The sequence below is a fragment of the Psittacula echo genome, assembly GCF_963264785.1.
Source record: "Psittacula echo genome assembly, chromosome: 5".
NCBI lineage: Eukaryota > Metazoa > Chordata > Aves > Psittaciformes > Psittacidae > Psittacula > Psittacula echo.
This window is the reverse complement of record NC_137739.1, coordinates 11,070,014-11,090,621: the sequence shown is the minus strand read 5'-3', so window position 1 is coordinate 11,090,621 and position 20,608 is coordinate 11,070,014. Positions and strand designations below refer to the sequence as shown.

General features: G+C 47.6%; 1 protein-coding gene across 2 annotated transcripts; it reads right to left on the bottom strand.

Moving 5' to 3' along the window:
• Nucleotides 1-1,764: 1,764 nt before the first annotated feature.
• On the bottom strand, nucleotides 1,765-20,608 carry LOC308220885 (uncharacterized protein). Of its 2 annotated transcripts, XR_013956790.1 has the most exons (3): nucleotides 20,358-20,608; nucleotides 12,684-16,314; nucleotides 1,765-4,629 (listed from the first exon to the last, which is right to left on the bottom strand). XR_013956790.1 is itself a non-coding variant. In XM_080617424.1 (2 exons), exons 1-2 carry the CDS (start codon nucleotides 20,443-20,445, stop codon nucleotides 14,729-14,731), a joined length of 1,674 nt encoding a protein of 557 aa, XP_080473550.1. In that variant the 5' UTR covers nucleotides 20,446-20,608; the 3' UTR covers nucleotides 7,461-14,728. The 2 variants fall into 2 exon arrangements, 1 of the variants encoding a protein (XP_080473550.1); XM_080617424.1 differs by lacking the exon at nucleotides 1,765-4,629 and having other exon boundaries at nucleotides 7,461-16,314.

The following is a 20,608-nucleotide window of genomic DNA, read 5'->3' as shown; positions in this document are numbered from 1 at the left end:
AGCTTTTTTACTCTCTTTTAGGTACGACTTGCATTTACAATCAAAGCTTTTGTACTCAATTATTACATCTTGACTTAATGTGGTGTCATAGTTCAGTGCATGTAAATTACAGTCATTCAAATAACACTGTGTCATAAATACTGTTTAGTATGTTATGAAAAACAGTGAATTTTAACCACTGAAAGTGTCTCCATCCTCCTGTCTTTGTCATCCTTAAACCTTACACCAGGGCAGTCTCTGCCTAATGCAGAAAAATCACTTAAATACCGCATCTGTGCTGTCAGGGTTTGCAGGTAACTGCTTTGCGGGGGCTTGGCTTGGTGCTTCCTTGGTGCTGCCATTGACAAACTGAGATGTCTCTTGTAATTCTAAAACTTTCCTCAGATGCTGAGAAAAGGATTAAAAATCTTTATGGCCTTAAAGACCACAAGGACGTTTCTGACATGCACTGCAAATTCCCTGACAGAAATCATTCAATCCCCTGCTTCATTACTCCGTAAGCAAAGGCAGCCTTCCCAAGCTAGCACCGGTGTTGCCATGTGCCAGGGATGATGTGTTGCCAGCCAGTTCTGTTTGTATACATTCATGTGTTTTCTTGCCTTCCTAATGCAGGCTCATTTGTCTTTGAAAACACATTGCTTTCATTTTTATTTCCAGTGTGTAGTAACAGCTATCAAAAATATTTTGATACTTCTGTTTAACACTTCCAAGGCTGCAGAAAAAGCAAACCAAACCCAACTTTTCAACTCAGGTACTGATTGCTTTTCAAGCTAAAGAAAGGAGCAGGTATGTTACCGGCATTGTACAAAGCTTGTCTTGCCAATATACACCATGTGAGCCCTGAGTGAGCTTCGGAACACACTGCTTATAAATTCACTGTGACAGTGAAATCATCAGCGGCACTATGGGTCATCTTTTGCAGCTACCACCACGCTGATTTGTGTGCTGTCATGTTTGCTGCCTGAAAAAATAGCCTCTGTAGGTTTATTCTGAAAAGCTGTGCTCACATGTTTAGCTATGTTCTCGCATCTTGCATCTGAAAAGAGAGCTGTTTTCTTACACAGGCACAGTTCCGTGCGTACACGTATTTCAGAACATATTCCCTGTCTTAATGCCATTTCTCTTCCCTTTTTATTTCTCTTATCATTATTATTATTGGTGGTAGCAGTAGTGATTTGTGTTATACGTTAGTTACTGGACTGTTTTTATCTCAAACCGTGGGAGTTATGTTCTTTCGAATCTCCTCCCCATCCCCCTGGGGGTGGGGGGGGAGGGGAGGGAAGCCAACTTGCTGAGGGCGCACTCAATCCCACTGTCCTTGTCGCTGACAAAGATGTTGAACAAGATCGGTCTCAACACCGATCCCTGAGGGACACCTCTCGTTACCGGTCTCCAGCCGGACATTGAGCCATTGACCATAACTCTTTGCATGCGGCCAAACAGCCAGTTCTTTATCCACCGAGTGGTCCACCCATCAAATTGATATCTCTCCAATTTAGAGACAAGGATGTCGTGTGGGACAGTGTCGAACGCTTTGCACAAGTCCAGGTAGATGACGTCAACTGCTCTGCCCCTGTCCATCAGCTCCGTAGCCCCATCATAGGCGGCCACCCAATTGATCAGGCATGATCTCCCCTTAGTGAAGCCATGCTGGCTGTCACGAACCACCTCCTTGTTTTTCATGTGCCTTAGCATGTCTTCCAGGAGAATCTGCTCCAAGAGTTTGCCAGGCACAGAGGTGAGACTGACTGGTCTGTAATTCCTCGGGTCATCCATTTTCCACTTCTTGAAAATGGGGGTTATATTTCCCTTTTTCCAGTCGTCGGGAACTTCACCTGACTGCCATAATTTTCCAAATATGATGGCCAGTGGCTTAGCAACTTCATTTGCCAGCTCCTTCAGGACCCGCGGATGGATTTTGTCAGGTCCTATGGACTTGTGTATGTTTAGGTTTTTAAGCTGGTCTCGAACCAGATCCTCTCCTACAGTGGGCCTAGGGTCTTCATTCTCACAGTCCCTGCAACCGCCTTCCAAGACTTGGGTGGTGCGGTCAGAGCCTTTGCGAGTGAAGACTGAGGCAAAGAAGTCATTAAGAACCTCAGCTTTCTCCAAATGCGGTGTAGCCAGTTCTCCCGATAGCTTCCGGAGGGGGCCTATGTTGTCCCTTGTCCCTAGTTTGTCTTTTATTCGCTACGTACCTATAGAATCCCTTCCTGCTATCCTTAACATCCCCAGCCAAGTTCAATTCTAACTGGGTCTTACCTTTCCTAACCTGGTCCCTAGCTTCCCGGACAACTTCCCTGTATTCTTACCAGGCCGCCTGTCCTTGCTCCCACCTTTTATAAGCCTCTTTTTTCCTTTGAATTTTCCTCAGCAGCTCCTTATCCATCCAAGGAGGTCTCCTGGCCCTCCTGCTGCACTTCCTTCTAGTCAGGACACAACACTCCTGAGCTTGTAGCAGGTGATCCTTGAATATCAACCAACAGTCTTGGGCCCCCCTGCCCTCTAGGGCTGTATCCCATGGAACCTTACTAAGCAGGTTCCTGAAGAGGCCAAAGTGTGCTCTCTTGAAGTCCAGGGCAGTGAGCTTGCTGCACGCTCTTCTCACTGCCCCGAGGATCTCGAATTCGACCATCTCATGATCACTGCATCCAAGGCTGCCCTGGAGCGTCACATTTCCAACGAGCCCTTCCCTGTTGGTGAGCATGAGGTCAAGCATGGCACCTCTCCTTGTTGGCTCCTCTATTACTTACAGAAGGACGTTGTCTTCCACGCAATCGAGGAACCTCCTGGATTGCTTGTGCCGGGCCGTACCGTTGCCCCAACAGACGTCAGGGTGGTTGAAGTCCCCCATGAGAACAAGGGCCTGTGAGCATGAGGCTTTTCCTATCTGTCTGTAGAGTGCTTCATCTGCAGATTCCTCTTGATCAGGCAGTCTGTAATAGATCCCCACAGTAATGTCTCACATCGCTGTTCTCCCTTTAACCCTGACCCACAAACTCTCTGGTGACTGCTCACTCGTCCCCAGACAGAGTTCCATACTCTCCAGCCTATCCCTAACATAAATAGCAACTCCCCCTCCCCGCCTGCCAGGCCTGGCTTTTCTAAAGAGCCTGTAACCTTCCATTCCAGCACTCAAGTCATAGGAGCCATCCCACCATGTTTCTGTGATGCCTATTACGTCATACCCCCGTAGATGTGCACACATCTCTAATTCCTCTTGTTTGCTTCCCATGCTACGGGCGTTTGCGTAGAGGCATCTGAGCTGAGCTCCAAATGAAGCCGGCTCGTTGGCTGGAGTGGCGGAATATCGCTACATTGCTCTGAGCAATGTAGAGACCTGGGAAATGGAAACTCCCTGATGGGAGGCAACTCCTTAATAAATCACTGATCAGACAGATATTAGAAACCATTCATCAAAAGACTCATTGGGCCTCACACAAACCCTATGTGACCACTTTTTAAGGGAGTATGGATGTACTGGAATTTTGGGGTTAGCAAAAGAAATAACTGAAAAATGCATGACTTGCCAAAGAGTGAATAAAAAGGTTATAAGAAAAACTACCTCTGGGGGATGTGAATTGGCGATGCGGCCCTTTCAAAGCATCCAAATAGATTTCACTGAACTCCCTCCTGTGCAGAGGTGGAAGTTCCTATTAGTAGATCACTTATCTCATTGGGTGGAAGCAGTTCCGGTTGTCAGGGCTACAGCAAATACACTGTCAAAAACTCTTTTGGAACTAATTATCCTTAGATATGGGATGATTAGCAGAATTGACTCGGATAGGGGAACACATTTTACATCAAAAATTGTACAACAAGTATCCCAAGCCTCGGGGATAAAATGGGAACTGCACACCCCACGGCATCCTCAAAGCTTGGGAAGAGTGGAAAAAATGAATCAAACCTTGAAACAAACATTAACTAAACTAATGATTGAGACCCAAACGTCCCGGGTAAAGTGTTTGCCTTGAGCATTGTTACGGGTTCAAACACAACCCAGATCAGATTTAGGGATATCTCCTTATGAGATGATGTTTGGATTACCTTTTATGACAACCCAAAAGGAGACCGCTACTTATGAAGGAGGAGAGGCGAATATCAGAAGATATATCACTACAGTAGCTCAGACTCTGGAACTTTTAAGATCAAAAGGATGGATTCCCCAGACGATGCCTTTAGACTTTAAAATTCATAACATATTAATCCCTGGGTGTGGGTATTGATTGAGACCTGGAGAGAGCGATCTTTTAACTCCACAATGGCAAGGTCCCTTTCAGGTATTGCTGACAACGGAAGCTGCGGTCCGGACCGGAGAAAGAGGATGGACCCACGTCAGCAGGATTAAAGGACCTGTGGAAGAACCTATGGAGTGGACTGTCATATCTGCACCAGGTGACACCAAACTGACTCTCAAGAAGAGGACTATGTAGTAATATATAGGTGATAAGTCGCAAATAGAGGGAGGCAAAAGGTTAAGGGCAAGCTTACGTGACTGGTTTCAAATTCCCTCGTGGGATGCTTTGAGGAAACTCCTGTTCTCTTCCTGGGCAGGTAATATTTCCCAATCTGGGGGATCTGGATTATATTATCCAGATAAACATGAGGAACTGGCTCTGGCTTGTGATCCTGTAACAGAGGAACGAGAGCCTTCACCAAGGTGTGTGTGTATATATATATATATATATATATATATCGTGTCTAAGACACCCCAATACAAGACACACTAGTTGGTTGTTCTGTCCGTGTAAGACTTGTAAACAGAAGTGATATTGCAGCTCTCATAATAAGACACCCGCGTTGTATGACGTGTCGTAAAAATTCACCCTGGATTGAATATAGACAACCATTACGGGATGCTGACGTACTTACTCTCCTCTGTGGCTGGGAGTTACTGGTACCATCGGAGTGGGAGGTAACTGAAGATAAGCGGGAATCCACTATAAGGGTCTGTGAATAAAGTTTGTGTGAAAATTGAACAGGAGAAAATAAGATGGCGGAGGGCAAGCCCAGGTTGGCCTCTATGCCTGCCACCGAGCTGCACAAACATACCTTGGCTGTGGGCAGCAATCCCACAGGCCGGAGGGGTGGAGGTATATGTCATACTGGACCTCTGATCATCTTATGGCTCAAGTCCCTGTCACGAGTACAAGCCTCCTGATTGCGCAGAAGGCATAAAGACCACTTAGAGTGGACACTTAACCACACAAACTGTAATCTATCACACCCATTATCGATGCAGTGGAACTCTGCTCGAGATGTGTACCCATAGCAATACAGAGTACGCTAGATGTAATGTTACAGGCAAGATAATCTGTTATGATCCTCAAGCGAAAGTAAAAGAATGATGGTTGAAGTGCAGTCCCTGGGGAAAGACGGAATAGTAGTAGGGCGAACTGAAGTTACCAACATAAATAGCCCAGCGAGTGTAATCTTTGATGCTTATGAAGCAATAGACAGTGGCAAGTGGGCAAGGGGATGTGGAAGTATGGAATGGGTGCAAACCTACTCCCGTGACTGAAAATATATGTGCTCCTCTTGGAGGTACAAATCTAAAATGGCAAGTTCTGATTGTACAAGGAGCCGGAATTATTGTACTTCTTAGACCTGTGTTATTTGGTCCATGGATTATACCCCAGGAAAGTATAACCAGAAACTACAGGAGAGAGGGCATTGGGTAGTTAAGCTAGAGAGGCTGACAGCCCCAAACGAGTGCACGAGAAACCGGTGTAACCCACTGAACTTAACCACAAATAAACCCAGAACCTGGAATGAAGATTGGAAAATGGACGAACACACTTTCAGCCTGCAGATTGACAGCACTGGGTCAGACCCAGGAACTCTAATCTATATTAAGATCCAAGAAGTTGTACACTCAAACAAGGACGAGGAACGACTGTTCCATTCTTTCTATCATGAAATGGAAACTGGAGCCAAATACGAAATTCCTACGATTGCCAGAAATTTGTTTGTGAACTTGGCAGAAAATAGATCAAAAGTACTCAATATAAGTAATTGTTACATTTGTGGGGGTACCAGTATGGGGGAACAATGGCCTTGGGGGTCGAAGGAAATTAATATTACTGCCAATAATATATGGAACTCAAGCAAAGTCCAGAGAGCAAAACAATGGGCACTACAGATGAGTATCATTGGTCAAAACTGTTGGCAAAAGCCCCTGGGAGACAAGGGAAAAAGCCAGCGTGGGATTTAACTTGCGAAAACAGTAGAACTTGGAATGAAACAGTAAGAAAATGGACAACTTGGGGCCATTCTTCGGATATTGCAGATGGAGGGAAAAATTGGTCTTCAAATAAAAATCCTGGGGATAAGTGGGAAGCTCCAGAAGGACTATATTGGATCTGTGGTAAATACGCATACTCTGAATTACCCGGGAGTTGGACCGGAACATGTGTTTTGGGAACCATCTGGCCAAGTTTCTTTTTATTACCAATATGCAGGAGGGAACGATTAGGGGCGCCAGTCTATTCTGATGCATCTGAAATATCCCAGGTAAAAACAGACCTACAGATTGGAAACTGGAAAGATGATCAGTGGCCCCTGGAGCAAATTACTGCATACTACGATCCCGCCTCCTGGGCTGAGGATGGATCCTGGGGATACCGGACTCATATATATGTATATATATATATATATACACACACACACACACACACACACACACACGTTAAATCGCATAACTAGGTTGCAAGCAGTCCTAGAAATTGTGACTAACAAAACTGGTGATGCATTAACCATATTAGCCAAACAGAATAGCAAAATTTGTACAGCGGTATATTTGTACAGCGGTATATCAAAATCACTTAGCCCTGGATTACTTTTTAGCCCAGGAAGGGGATGTGCATGGGAAATTCAATCTGTATAACTGTTGTTTACAGATAGATGACGAAGGAAAAGCTATCGAAAAGATAATGACTGAAATGAAAAAGGTCGCACATTGTGGGGAGTGAAGGCGAACAGTTTGGAAGCGAGCTCTGAGGCCTTAGCGCGTAACAAGCCCTGGGGTGATGAGCTGGGCTGTTGAAGGACAGGGAAGGTCCAAGAGCAAGCCTCGGGAGGACGGGCCCAGATGTAGTTGTGGCGGGAATCTCAGATGGAGGCCAGAGGATGTGGGGGTTGTGAGAGGGTCTGCAACATTGTGATTGGTCTATTTACCTGGAGGGTTTCACAGGGGCCAATGAGATTGAACATGGTATGTATGTGCAGGTTGGAAAGTACCGAACAAGGGGATAAAAAGGGCTTTGTAACAATAAATGAGGATTTGAGTCTGCGTTAACTTGGGTCCGTCTCATGAAATGCCACAAATGGCGCCTACCACATGGAGCATGAAAAGCAATTAATTGTCGATCCGGTGGCGTGGCTCAGCCGAACTGCTTGCTGAAAAGTATGCAAAGGTGTACGCTGAAAGGAAGCGAATTCAAACCGTGCAGATTGCTTCTCGCAGGACGGGGGTAAGCAGCTGAGAATTATGGGGTCTGCTTTAACAAAGGAGCAGGGAAATGTTCTAGAAGTTTTTGCTATGATTCTTAAGCAGTACGGGAAAAAAGCTGATAAGGAAGAATTGAAAAGTATCCTTCTCTGGGCATCAAAAGTTGATCCGTCTATTGATTCCACTTACATTTATACCCCAGAGATTTGGGATAAGCTTTGAAAACTGTCCCTGATGCTGGGAAAGAGAGAAAGCCTTTTTGTCCGAATCAAACAAGAGGCAAACGAGCCGTTTATGAAGTTTTTAGACCAACTTAATGAGGCTCTGGAGGAACAGATTGAGAATGAGAAAGCACGTGAATATATTTTCAGACAACTTGCTATTGCGAATGCTAACCCTGACTGTCAGAAAGTATTGTGGCCATTACGAGATCCGAGCATAGATGATACATTAAATGCTTGTATGAATGTCGGGTCTAGACAACACGACCTGTCTCTGATTGCGGGAGCATTTGCGGCATTGTCGGCTAAGTTACAGCAGTGCTTTCCATGCGGTCAATACGGCCATTTGAAAAACGACTGTCTGAAAATAAAAGCAAACAAGGAAAGGCGAGCACCTGGAATTTGCTCACACTGTCGTAAAGGGCGTCATTATGTAAGTCATTGCAGAGCGAAATTTGACTGGGATGGCCAGCTTTTAACTTTACCGGGAAACGCCTGGCGGAGCATGGCGAGTGGCCACGCCATGAGGACAAATTACCCATCCGAATGGCCCCCTCGGGGAGCTGCTGCAGTTTGCGTGCCAGCACAAGCGGCAGCACTGGAGTGGACCTGGCCACCTCGGGAGAGACAATAATTCAAGACATATTAGTTGTGCTTATTCCAACAGGCACAAATGGCCCATTCGGGCATGGAAAGGCAGCACTGTTAATTGGACTATCCTCTACAGCAATAAGGGGTCTTTTTGTGCTGCGAGAGGTCATAGATGCTGACTTTGAAGGAGAAATTAAAGTAACAGCATGGACTCCATTGCCACCATGTACTATACCAGCAGGAATCCGAATTGCACAATTAATGTATTTTTCACCTCAGTTACCGGATGCTGTCCACACTGTGCAGGGCTCAGAATGTTTTAACTCCACAGGGATACCTGAAATTTATTGGACTCAACAATTAACTTTGGACCAACCCCAGCTGTCTTGTACTTTAAAATCACGGCGGACAAACATTACTTTGCAAGGAATAGTCGATACAGATGTTACAGTCATTTCTGCATCACAATGGCCCGATCACTGGCCTTTAACGGACGCTCGTGCCTCATTAGCAGGGATTGGTGGTCGAACCTCTCCGAAGCAGAGCAGAGAGCTTGTTGTTATTTTTGGACCAGAAGGGAGATCTGCCTCGTTTAGGCCTTTTGTGTTATCTGGATCTCCTGCCTTATGGGGCGGAAACTTTTTAAGCCAATGGGGAATACATTTAAGTACGGATTTTTCCTAGGGGCCACTATTTTGCAGCAGGTCCCACCTTTAACCTGGAAATCAGATGAGCCTGTGTTTGTAGATCAGTGGCCCCTCCCAAAAGAAAAACTGCTGCAATTACACAAACTGGTGGATGAACAGCTGAAAGCTGGTCACAGAGTCCCCACAACCAGCCCATGGAACACACCTGTCTTTGTGATTCAAAAGAAAAATAATGCTTGGAGGCTTTTACACGCCTAAGAAGGACAAATGAGGTCATTGAAGATATGGGAGCTTTGCGACCTGGGCTCCCCTCGCCAGCAATGTTACCACAAACATGGACTCTTATAGTTATTGATTTAAAAGACTGTTTTTTCATGATACCTCTTGCTCCACAAGATGCACCACGATTTGCCTTTTCTGTGCCTTCTATCAATGCTGCAGAGCCACATAAAAGATATCATTGGGAAGTGTTGCCACAGGGCATGAAAAACAGTCCTACACTATGTCAGCAATTCATAGCAGCAGTTTTGACCCCTATCCGAGAGTGCTTTGAGAATGTTTTAATCTATCATTATATGGATGACATTTTAATTGCTGCAGAATCAGAACAAACAGCCTAAAAAGTGAAATGGCAAGTGATCCAAGCAGTCTCAACAGCAGGATTCCAAATTGCAGAAGAGAAAATTCAAGAAGCTCCACCCTGGAAATATTTAGGATATAAAATAACCAAACAGAACACTCAACCGCAGAGTATCACCCTGAGGACAGCAATAAAGACTCTAAATGATTTACAGAAACTCTTAGGAACCATAAATTGGATCCGTCCTCTCTTGGGAATATCTACAGAAGAACTCCATCCCCTCTTCGAGTTATTGGAGGGAGATCCATGTTTGACGTCTCCTTGAACACTCACTCCCTCTGCGTGAACTGCCCTTGATAAAGTGGTTGTAAAATCAACCAGTCAAGTTGCTCATAGGCAAAAAACGGACCACCCTATTAGCCTTTTTATTTTTATTCATCTTTTCAACCCTATGGGCTGTTAGCACAGTGGGTTCCACAAGATGCAGATCCACTGATTATTTTGGAATGGATATTTTTGTCACATAGTTTTGGAAAAACAGTTACAACAGCCATTGAAATGATGGGTAGGAAATCAAATAAGGGAGCCAGGAGACCAGCATGGTTAAACAAGGAACTGCTGAGCAAACTCGTGGAAAAAGAGAATCTATGGATTATGGAAGGAGAGGCTGGCCACTTGGGAGGAATATAGGACAGTTGTTAGAGGATGTAGGGAGGCAATTAGGACAGCTAAGGCCTCCTTGGAACTTAATCTTGCAAGTCGGGTTAAGGACAATAGAAAGGGCTTCTTCAAATACATAGCGGATAAAACTAACACAAGAGGCAATATAGGCCCACTGCTGAATGAGGTAGGTGCCCTGGAGACAGAGGATATAAAGAAGGCAGAGGTGCTGAATGCCTTCTTTGCCTCTGTCTTTACTCCTGCAGATTCTCCCTGGGGGCCTCAGATTCTTATAGCCCCAGAAGGAGTCAGGATAAAGGAGGAGTTTGCTTTGGTAGATGAGGATTGGGTTAGGGATCGGTTAAGCAATCTGGACATCTATAAATCAATGGGTCCGGATGGAATACACCCACGGGTGCTGAGGGAGCTGGCGGAGGTCATTGCTAGGCCACTCTCCATCATCTTTGGTAAGTCGTGGGAAACAGGAGAGGTGCCTGAGGATTGGAGGATGTCAAATGTCACGCCAGTCTATATGAAGGGCAAGAAGGAGGACCTGGGTAATTACAGACCGGTCAGCCTTACCTCCATCCCTGGAAAGGTGATGGAACAACTTATTCTTGACACCATCTCTAGACATATCAAGGATGAGGGGGTCATTAAGAGTAGCCAACATGGCTTTACCAAGGGGAAGTCATGTCTGACCAACCTTATAGCCTTCTATGAGGAAGTAACTAGGTGGATGGATGATGGTAGAGTGGTAGATGTGGTTTTTCTTGATTTCAGTAAGGCATTTGATACTGTCTCCCACAGCATCCTCATTGATAAGCTAAGGAAGTGTGGGCTTTAAGGTAGTGAGGTGGATCAAGAACTGGTTGAAAGGAAGAAGGCAGAGAGTTGTGGTCAATGGGGCAGAATCTAGCTGGAGGTCTGTGGCTAGTGGAGTCCCTCAGGGGTCGGTGCTGGGACCAGTGCTGTTTAATATTTTCATCAACGACCTGGATGAGGGAACTGAGTGTACCCTCAGCAAGTTCGCTGATGACACTAAGCTGGGAGGAGTGGCCGGCACACCAGAAGGCTGTGTTGCCGTTCAGCGAGATCTGGACAGGCTGGAGAGTTGGGCGGGGAGAAACTTGATGAAATTCAACAAGGGCAAGTGTAGAGTCTTGCATCTGGGGAAGAACAACCCCATGTACCAGTACAGGTTGGGGATTGACCTGCTGGAAAGTAGTGAAGGGGAAAGGGACCTGGGGGTCCTGGTGGATAGGAGGATGACCATGAGCCAGCAATGTGCCCTTGTGGCCAAGAAGGCCAATGGCATCCTAGGGTGCACTAGAAAGGGTGTGGTTAGTAGGTCGAGAGAGGTTCTCCTCCCCCTCTACTCTGCCTTGGTGAGGCCGCATCTGGAATATTGTGTCCAGTTCTGGGCCCCTCAGTTCAAGAAGGACAGGGACCTGCTGGAGAGAGTCCAGCGCAGAGCCACAAAGATGATTAGGGGAGTGGAACATCTCCCTTATGAGGAGAGGCTGAGGGAGCTGGGTCTCGTTAGCTTGGAGGAGACTGAGGGGCGACCTCATCAATGTTCACAAATATGTGCCAGGATGATGGAGCTAGGTTTTTTTCAGTGATGTCCAGTGATAGGACAAGGGGCAATGGGTGTAAACTGGAGCATAGGAGGTTCCATGTGAACATCAGGAAAAACTTCTTTACTGTGAGAGTGACAGAGCACTGGAACAGGTTGCCCAGGGGGGTTGTGGAGTCTCCTACGTTGGAGATATTCAAGGCCCGCCTGGACAAGTTCCTGTGTGATGTACTCTAGGTTACCCTGCTCTTGCAGGGGGGTTGGACTAGATGATCTTTTGAGGTCCCTTCCAACCCTTGGGATTCTGTGATAGCTATGGTCATTCAGAAAGGGAGAGAGCGGTTATTGACTTTAGATGGTGTTGAACCTAACATTATCTATCTGCCTCTTGATTCAAAACAACTAACCTTTTTAACTCACCAGTCTTTTGCTTTTCACTGTGCTCTAGCACATTTTACAGGGCAAATTAGTATTCATTTCCCAGGACACAAAATTGTGCAATCCTTACATTCTCTTTCCCTTTTGCCTGCTTCACAATTAACTATTACGCCAATAACTGAGGCCCTCACAGTATTCACTGATGGGTCTGGCAAGACAGGCCAAGCAGTAATAGTTTGGAAAGATGATGAAGGACACTGGAAAAATGATATGCACATTGTCACAGGATCACCTCAGATAGTAGAACTCTCTGCTGTAGTCTATGTTTTTAAATTACGGACTACTCCAATCAATATGATCACAGATTCCGCCTATGTGGCAGGCCTTGTTTCTAGGCTAGAACACACTTTTTTGAAGGCAGTTTCCAACGGAACATTTTTTGCCCTTCTCTGGGAGCTCAAGTGGCTCCTGGATCGCCAGGTACACCCATACTTTATACAGCATATACGCTCCCATACTGGACCTATAAGCGAGGGAAATACACAGGCTGATGAGCTTGCAGGTCTTACGGTCTTACCTGACAGTTTTGCACAAGCTTGCTTATCCCATGAATTTTATCATCAAAATGCAAAAGCTCTGCAACGTGCTTTTCAGCTAACTCAGGACCAGGCGAGGCAAATCATACAGTCATGTCCTGATTGTCAACAAGTTCTACCCACACCAACGACTGGACCTAATCCTCGCCGTCTTTTGTCACTTGAAATTTGGCAGACAGATGTTACTCACATACCAGAATTTGGCAAATACAAATATGTCCATGTTTCCGTTGACACTTTTTCATCTTGTGTTTATGCATCGGTACATTCAGGTGAAAAGGCCAAAGGTGTCTGTCGACATTTCGCTACAGCTTTTTCTACCCTGGGAGTTCCAAAAACTAGAAAAACAGATAATGGCCCAGGTTTTATATAGCACACAAAACACAAGCATTTCTTCAACAGTGGGGAATTCAACGTCACAGGTATTCCACATTCTCCCCCAGGCCGAGCAATTATTGAACACACATAGCACCCTTAAGGCTATGTTGCAGAAACATAAAAAAGGGGAGTTCAGGGTTAACCCCACAAGAACGTATACCAAAAGTTTGCTGTTTTGAATGTTTTAAATCGCTGGACGGAGGATGGGCCTCCTATACAGCGCCATTTCAGGGGTTCTAAGAATTCTGAACAGGGGAAAGCTCATGTTAAAGTACGTAATACGTAAAGTACAATATCACATCTAATGTCTTGATGGAATTATTAGAAGATCTAGACAGTGTTAGGCATGCAGTTTTACAAAATCATGCAGCTATTGATTTTTTGCTTTTAGCACAGGGCCACGGTTGTGAAGATTTTGAAGGAATGTGTTGTATGAATCTATCTGACCATTCTAGTTCAATTCATCAACAACTATCCCAGTTAAGAGATAACATGAAAAAATTAACGATCAGTCATGGCTTAGATGGTTGGCTCCAAAGTTTAGGTATTACTGGATGGTTTGCAAATTTTTTAAATCAGGCATTATGAAGTATTATAATCTTTGTTATTATTATCAGTATAGTATGGCGTTGCTTAATGTCTGTAATATCGCAAATGATTAAAGGGATCTGGATCGCTCAAAATAAAGAAGGGGGATTTGTGGAGAACTTTTTAATAAGCAGTGGACATGTGAGCGATCAAGGACTCTTGCCATTGGCCAAAGTTTGTAGTAAGGATTAACGGCCTAGTTCACAGGTTACTTCAGGGCAAAGTTGTGGCCACATAGGAAGAAGTTCTGCAGGAGAAAAACAACTCCCGGATGCTGAAGGTGGAACTAGGAGGCTTTGAGAAACCTTGTGGTTAGTGCATGGACATCGCTTGTGGACCAATCAGCTATTGTTGCATGATGAGTAGAAATCAATCATTGTAAAGCTCAAGCGCGTGATCAAACTTGAAAACTATAAAAGGCATTGCTTTTAAGAGAATAAACGTCAGCTTCTGATTACATTCATCAGCATGCTGTCCATTGATCTTCTGCACGGTCCCAGCCCTGCCGGGGCAGGGACACCCGAACGTGTCCAGGCGGGGCTTGGATGTGCCCAGAGACGGAGCCTCCGCATCCCCCTGCGCAGCCGGTTCAGTGCTCTGCCACTGCAACGGAACAAGTTCTTCCTCCTGTCGAGGTGAAACCTCTGGTGTTTCAGTTCATGGCCACTGCTGCTCATCCTGGGGTGGCCACCACTGAAAAGAGTCTGGCACCTTCCTCCTGGCACCTGCCCCAAACCTCCAATCAGCTCCCTCCACCGGCCCCCCCCTTCTTCCTCTCTGAGGGCTCATTCTCCTAGGAAGAAACTTCTTTCACCTTCCGCAAGCAGGGTGGTCAATGGGAGGGGGAGACACTGGGCTTTGCTCACAGGCTATCAAACCTCACTGCTCCCCACACTCATCCCACCTAGGGCTCCCCACCCCTGTGGGTCTGCTGGTGCCGGAAGAGTGCCGAGCTCATGGTGAAGGCCTTCCCACACTCGGCACAGACGTAGGGACGCTCCCCGGTGTGGATGAGCAGGTGCTGGACGAGGTGGGAACTCTGCTGAATACTGTCACCGCACTAGGCGCAGGCATAGGGCCTCTCCCCGGTGTGGATCAGCTGGTGTTTCATGAGCCTGGATCTCTGGCCAAAGCTCTTCCCACACTCGGTACACTTGTGGGGTTTCTCCCCAGTGTGCACCCACTGGTGCTGGATGAGCCGCGAGTTCTCGTAGAAGCTCTTCCCGCACTCAGAACACTTGTAGGGCTTCTCCTCGGTGTGGGTTATCTGGTGCTGGATCAGCTTCGAGCTCACGCTGAAGCTCTTCCCACACTCGAAGCACTTGTAGGGTTTCTCTCCAGTGTGGACCCGCTGGTGTTGTGTCAGGGCTGAGCTCACACGGAAGCTCTTCCCACAATCCATACACTCGTAGGGTTTCTCCCCAGTGTGCACCCGCTGATGCCGGATGAGCTTCGATTTCTCGTAGAAGCTCTTCCCGCACTCAGCACACTTGTAGGGCTTCTCCCCAGTGTGGGTTACCTGGTGCTGGATCAGCCTCGAGCTCACGCTGAAGGTCTTGCCGCACTCGGAGCACTCATAGGGTTTCTCCCCGGTGTGGACCCGCTGGTGTCGTGTCAGGGCTGAGCTCATGCTGAAGCTCTTCCCACACTCGGCACAGTTGTAGGGTTTCTCCCCGGTGTGCACCCGCTGGTGTTGTGTCAGGGCTGAGCTCACGCTGAAGCTCTTCCCGCAGATACTGCACTCATAGGGTTTCTCCCCAGTGTGCACCCGCTGGTGCCGGACAAGCTGCGAGTTGTCAAAAAAGCTCTTCCCGCACTCGGCACACTTGTAGGGCTTCTCCCCGGTGTGGGTTACCTGGTGCTGGACCAGCTTCGAGCTAATGCTGAAGCTCTTCCCGCAGGTCTTGCACTCATATGGTTTCTCCCCAGTGTGCACCCGCTGGTGCTGGACAAGCTGTGAGTTCCTGGAGAATCTCTTCCCGCACTCTCCACACTTGTAGGGTTTCACCCCGCTGTGGACCCACTGGTGTCGTGTCAGGGCTGAGCTCAAGCTGAAGCTCCTCCCACAGGTTCTGCACTCATAGGGTTTCTCCCCCGTGTGCACACGCTGGTGCTGGACGAGCTGTGCCTTCCTGGCAAAGCTCTTCCCGCACTCGGCACACTTGTAGGGCTTCTCCCTGGTGTGGGTTACCTGGTGCTGGATCAGCTTTGAGCTCACGCTGAAGCTCTTGCCACACTCGGCACACTTGTAGGGCTTCTCCCCAGTGTGGATTACCTGGTGTTGGATCAGCTTCGAGCTCACAGTGAAGCTCTTCCCACACTCGGAGCACTTGTAGGGCCGCTCCCCTGTGTGGATCCTCTGGTGCTGGATGAGACGTGACCGCTGCCAGAAACTCTCCCCACATTCGGTGCAGGTCAAGGGTTTTTCTCCGGTGTGGATTCTCCGATGCTGGATGAGGTTGGAGCTCACCTGGAAGCTCTTGGATCTCTCAATCCTTTCTGACCTGCGTGGGAGAACAGGGTCCTGCGCAGGACCCTGGGAACTGTTCTCCTCAGAGAGTCCTGAGCATAAACCCTTGGGCTCCACTGGCCTGGGGATGCCTTGATGGGCATTGTCTTCATTCTTGCTCACAATCCCATCTTCACCTGCAATAAAATGAGAATCCAGACAAGTCACAGGCAGGACTGGAAGCTTTGGACAGGGCAAATCCCAAGGGGACAAATTCTAAAAATTCAGCAGACAGATTGACTTTAAGTATAAAACATTCTGCTATATCCCGCCTTCAGGACATGGTATTTCCCTCCAAACTACACAGTGGATTTTTCAGAGTGTTCACAGAAGCAAATGCTGTAAATTGCCCTGCATGCTTCACCAGAACCTCAGTCTCCTGGAATCACTGGCATATTAGAGGCAAAGGTTTACTGCTTGAATGGGAAAGATGCTTGCTCTTCCAGGATGTTGTATCTGAAAATCATAGAACCACAGGACAGTTTTAGCTGGAATGGACCTTTCAGATCACACCCAGTTCCAGCCTCCTGCCATGTGCACAGGCACCTTGCACTAGACCAGGTTGCTGCAAGCCCCATCCAACCTGGCCTTGAACACTGCCAGGAATGGGGCAGCCACAGCTCCTCTGGGCAACCTGTGCCAGGGCCTCACCACCCTCACAGGTAAGAACTTCTTTCACCTTGCCTAAATCTCCCCTCTCTCAGTTTAAAGCCATTCCGCCTTGTCCTGTCCCTACCTGCTCCTGTCAAAAGCCCCTCTCCACATTCCTTGTTGGGCCCTTTAGGTGCTGGAAGCTGCTCTATGATCTCCCCAGAGCCTTCTCTTCTCCAGGCTCAACAAGCCCAGCTCTCTCTGCTTGTCTCCACAGGATGTTACTAAAAGTTGAACTGGGAGCCAGAGTTAGGCCATAAAGAACTGCCTTGTTCAGCAGAACATTACTTGGGTTGCAACAGTAATCTCCGTGCTCTTGTGCTGCTGGTACTGCAGAGAAAGAGAAGATGCACGAGGCATGAGACACGGAGACCGCCTGGAGCCTGGCTTATGCCAGTCTTGGAGCAGAAGCAAATTAACCTTATGCTTTCACTGGTGCAGAACAAATCCATTGTGCAACATGGTGGGTGAACTGAAGATCCCCCATGGCTGGTTCCCGATTATGCACTGAGGAAATCCAATACATGAAGAAGATGAAGGTAGGTGCAAGTCGGATTAACGCTAGCTGAACAGTTATGAATGGCTCCTGGGACACAGGCAATGAACAAATCCCTGCCCTCTTATCTATATAAAGTCTTGCAGAAGCGTTACTGCTATGAATGCTCGCTGCGCGGACCCAAGCTCACCTGAAAGCCTGTTCAAGACAAGGGGCTTGTGCTGGTTTCTACGGTGTTCACAGAGAGCAGCGACTCCTTCCAGCCCACTGCTCTGAATGTGGTTTGATGAGCATGTAGCAGGTCCAGAACCACGTGCCCCCAACAATGCTGTGCCTTTTGCTGTCCACAGGAAACACAGCTCTTGCAGGCTGAATGAGCAAGACAGGACCTGCGTGACATGCACACAAAGCACATCTCCAGATCTGCTTAAAGATTCAACAGATATCTTGTGGGTCTCTGAACACTCTTATGAAATAAACCAGTACCATATCGGTCACATGGGATTGCTGTACAAACCACAGGCACCTCCTGTGGTCTGGCAGAGCTGAGATAAGGAAGTGCAGGCCATGGAAGACGTGAGTTGCTACTGAAGCATAAGTGTGCAATAAAGGAAGGAGAGTCTAGAAGTTCAACCCCAGACTGATATATCTACATATTTCATCTTCCTCTTTCTGGGAAGCACAAGAAAACATCACAATATGATTTCACAGTGAACTCCTAAGATACCTTCTCCGGCAGCTTGCTGTGGTAGTGATGCCACTTCTTCCCTCACAGATGCTAACTTTGGCACTTACACAGAATTTTGGTTCTTTACATAGACCTTGAAAAAGCCTTCAGAAGTACGTGACAATTAAGTTTTCTATGGTGTTCTATACTTTTGGGGGAAGATGAGGAGTGTCAAGCTTCTTTTTACAATTATTGTCACGGCTCTAGTGCTTCTACAATCATTTCTGTTACTTCTGAGCCACCAGGTGCCTTCACTGGCAACTAGGACACGCTGTCTGTAAAGGGTTTGATCTAAACCAAGACACGAACTCACTGGAAGTATTTCAAGTGGAAGGAGAGCAAGTTCACAATGAGGAGGAATTAATACTAGAAGCATAAGGCTGAACTGGCAAAAATGAATAAGCAAGAGAGACATGAAGAATGTGGTTGTTCCTCAGCACATGCCAATTTGGGTTGACCCCAAAGGGTTAAATCTCTGATATGCCCAAGACTGCCAATGCTATAGCTACAAGGCAAGCTCCAGGTAAGCAGAGTAAGCTGCTGGACTTCTGACTCCGGTACCTCACTGTTGGGACTAGCGGTGGCTGATGTGATGCCACAGAAAGGGGTGGAGGGGAGATCTGGGGCCCAACATTCTGAGCAAACAAACAGAAATCTGAGTAAAAGACTTAATGGACAGATGGCGAGAGGACAGCCTGGGGAAGACCTGGCACAGCCTTTGGAAAGAGATGTCTCACTTCACAAACCACTCGGAGTTCTTCAGAGATGGCCCCAGTTTTATCAAAAGGGACTTGTGGGGTCCAAAGGCATCCCAAAAGACATTCGTTCTTCACCAAAACTGGTAAAGAAACTAAGCTGCTGTAGGATGAATGAACCTCACAGGGCAGTAAGGAAGGGAAAAGGGAGGTGGAAACATTTGCTGATGATTTTGTGTTCCTCAGGGTTAAAGACACAAAGGCTGACTACAAACTGTGGCAGAAACTTAAGATACTGACCAACCAGGTGACAGGGACGTCGTTCACTGCAGGTAAACAAAGACCTCCAGAGGGGAACAGCCTCTACAGCTAGAACTTACACCACGATGGGCCTAGGATGTTCTTGATATCATCCAGCATTAGCACCTTGGAGTCTGAGCAGCTGGGTGAAAACTGCAGCTCCTAGGCACACAACACAGCCAGTCAAGCATCAATGAGTGCTGGGGGGAAAAAATAGGGAAGAAAAGAGAACGTAATTCTGCCTTGCTGCTCAAAACCCACATTCTGACTGTGTGCAAGGGGGAGGACGGATCCCCCATGTCAGAGACACTCTGACAAAGCTGAGAAAGATAGAGGCATGACAGGAACCATCAGAGGCACAGAACAGCTTCTGTATAGGAGATGAGTGAACTGCCCATTCTGCTGGGAAAAGGTACAGCTGATAGGGGGTATCACAGAGGACTATAAAAACACAAGTGGCCTGTGGGGTGGTTTGGCATCTATCCTGCACCATCTCTTCTAAACTAAGAACTCCTGGCAGCAGTAAAAGGCACTTTCAAAGCAAAGTGAAGGAGGCAGCAATTCATCAAGCACCTAAATAAGCTGTGGAACTCCTTGCTGCAAGCTGCCACGGATGCTACAATGGGCGCAGCTTGAGAAGGCAAGAAGACAGATCTTGAGACATTACGTGTCTAGTTCAGGAGCTTCTGAAGCCACAGACGGCGCAGGCCTGTGAAAGGATACAGGGACACATCACTGCTTGTCTGCCCTTCTCTGGGTCTTGATCAAAGGCTGGGCAGCCTGCTGTATGAGGAAAGGCTGAGAGAGCTGGGCTTGTTCTGCCTACAGAAAAGAAGGCTCAGGGGAGACCTGACCACCACAGTCCAGTATTTAAGGGTGGCTATGAAGAAGACGGAGGCTCCCTTTCCACAAGGAGTCACATGGAAAAGACGAGGGGCACAACTTACTCCTGGGGAGATTCTGGTTGGACACAAGAGGAAAATTTCTCCCAATGAGAACAACCAGCCATTGGAATAATCTCCCCAGGGAAGCGGTGCACTCCCCAGTGCTGGACACTTTAAAGACTCAGCTGGACAGGGCACTGCGACATCCAGTCCAGGGCATGCTCTGCCTGGAAAAGTTGCACCGGATGATCCTTGAGATCCCTCCCAGCCTGGTGGCCTGTGGCGCTATGAATACCCTCGTCACAGGCAGCAGGTGAAGCTGCACGGGCCCTGCTCCAACCCAGCACCGCCGCCCTTGTACATCCTGTGGGCGCTGGTGCTCCTGGAGCACTGTTTCTCATGACGGGTTCACGCTGATGGCCCTTACCTGAGCTGCCGCTCACAGCAGTCTTCCCTTCGCAGGAGCGGAGACGGCACAACCGCAGTTCCTCCTTCTGATCCATGTGGATGATCATCTCCGGCTCCAGCTCCGGGGAAACAAACCAAGAGGGTCAGGCGAGCTGGGCTTTCACCGCCCGCTACCAGCGGCGCGGCTCGGGAGCCACCGGCTCCGCGCCGAGCAGGGACCCCGGCTCCAGGGCGCGTGCAGCGGAGAGCACCGGGCCCCGCGGCACTCCC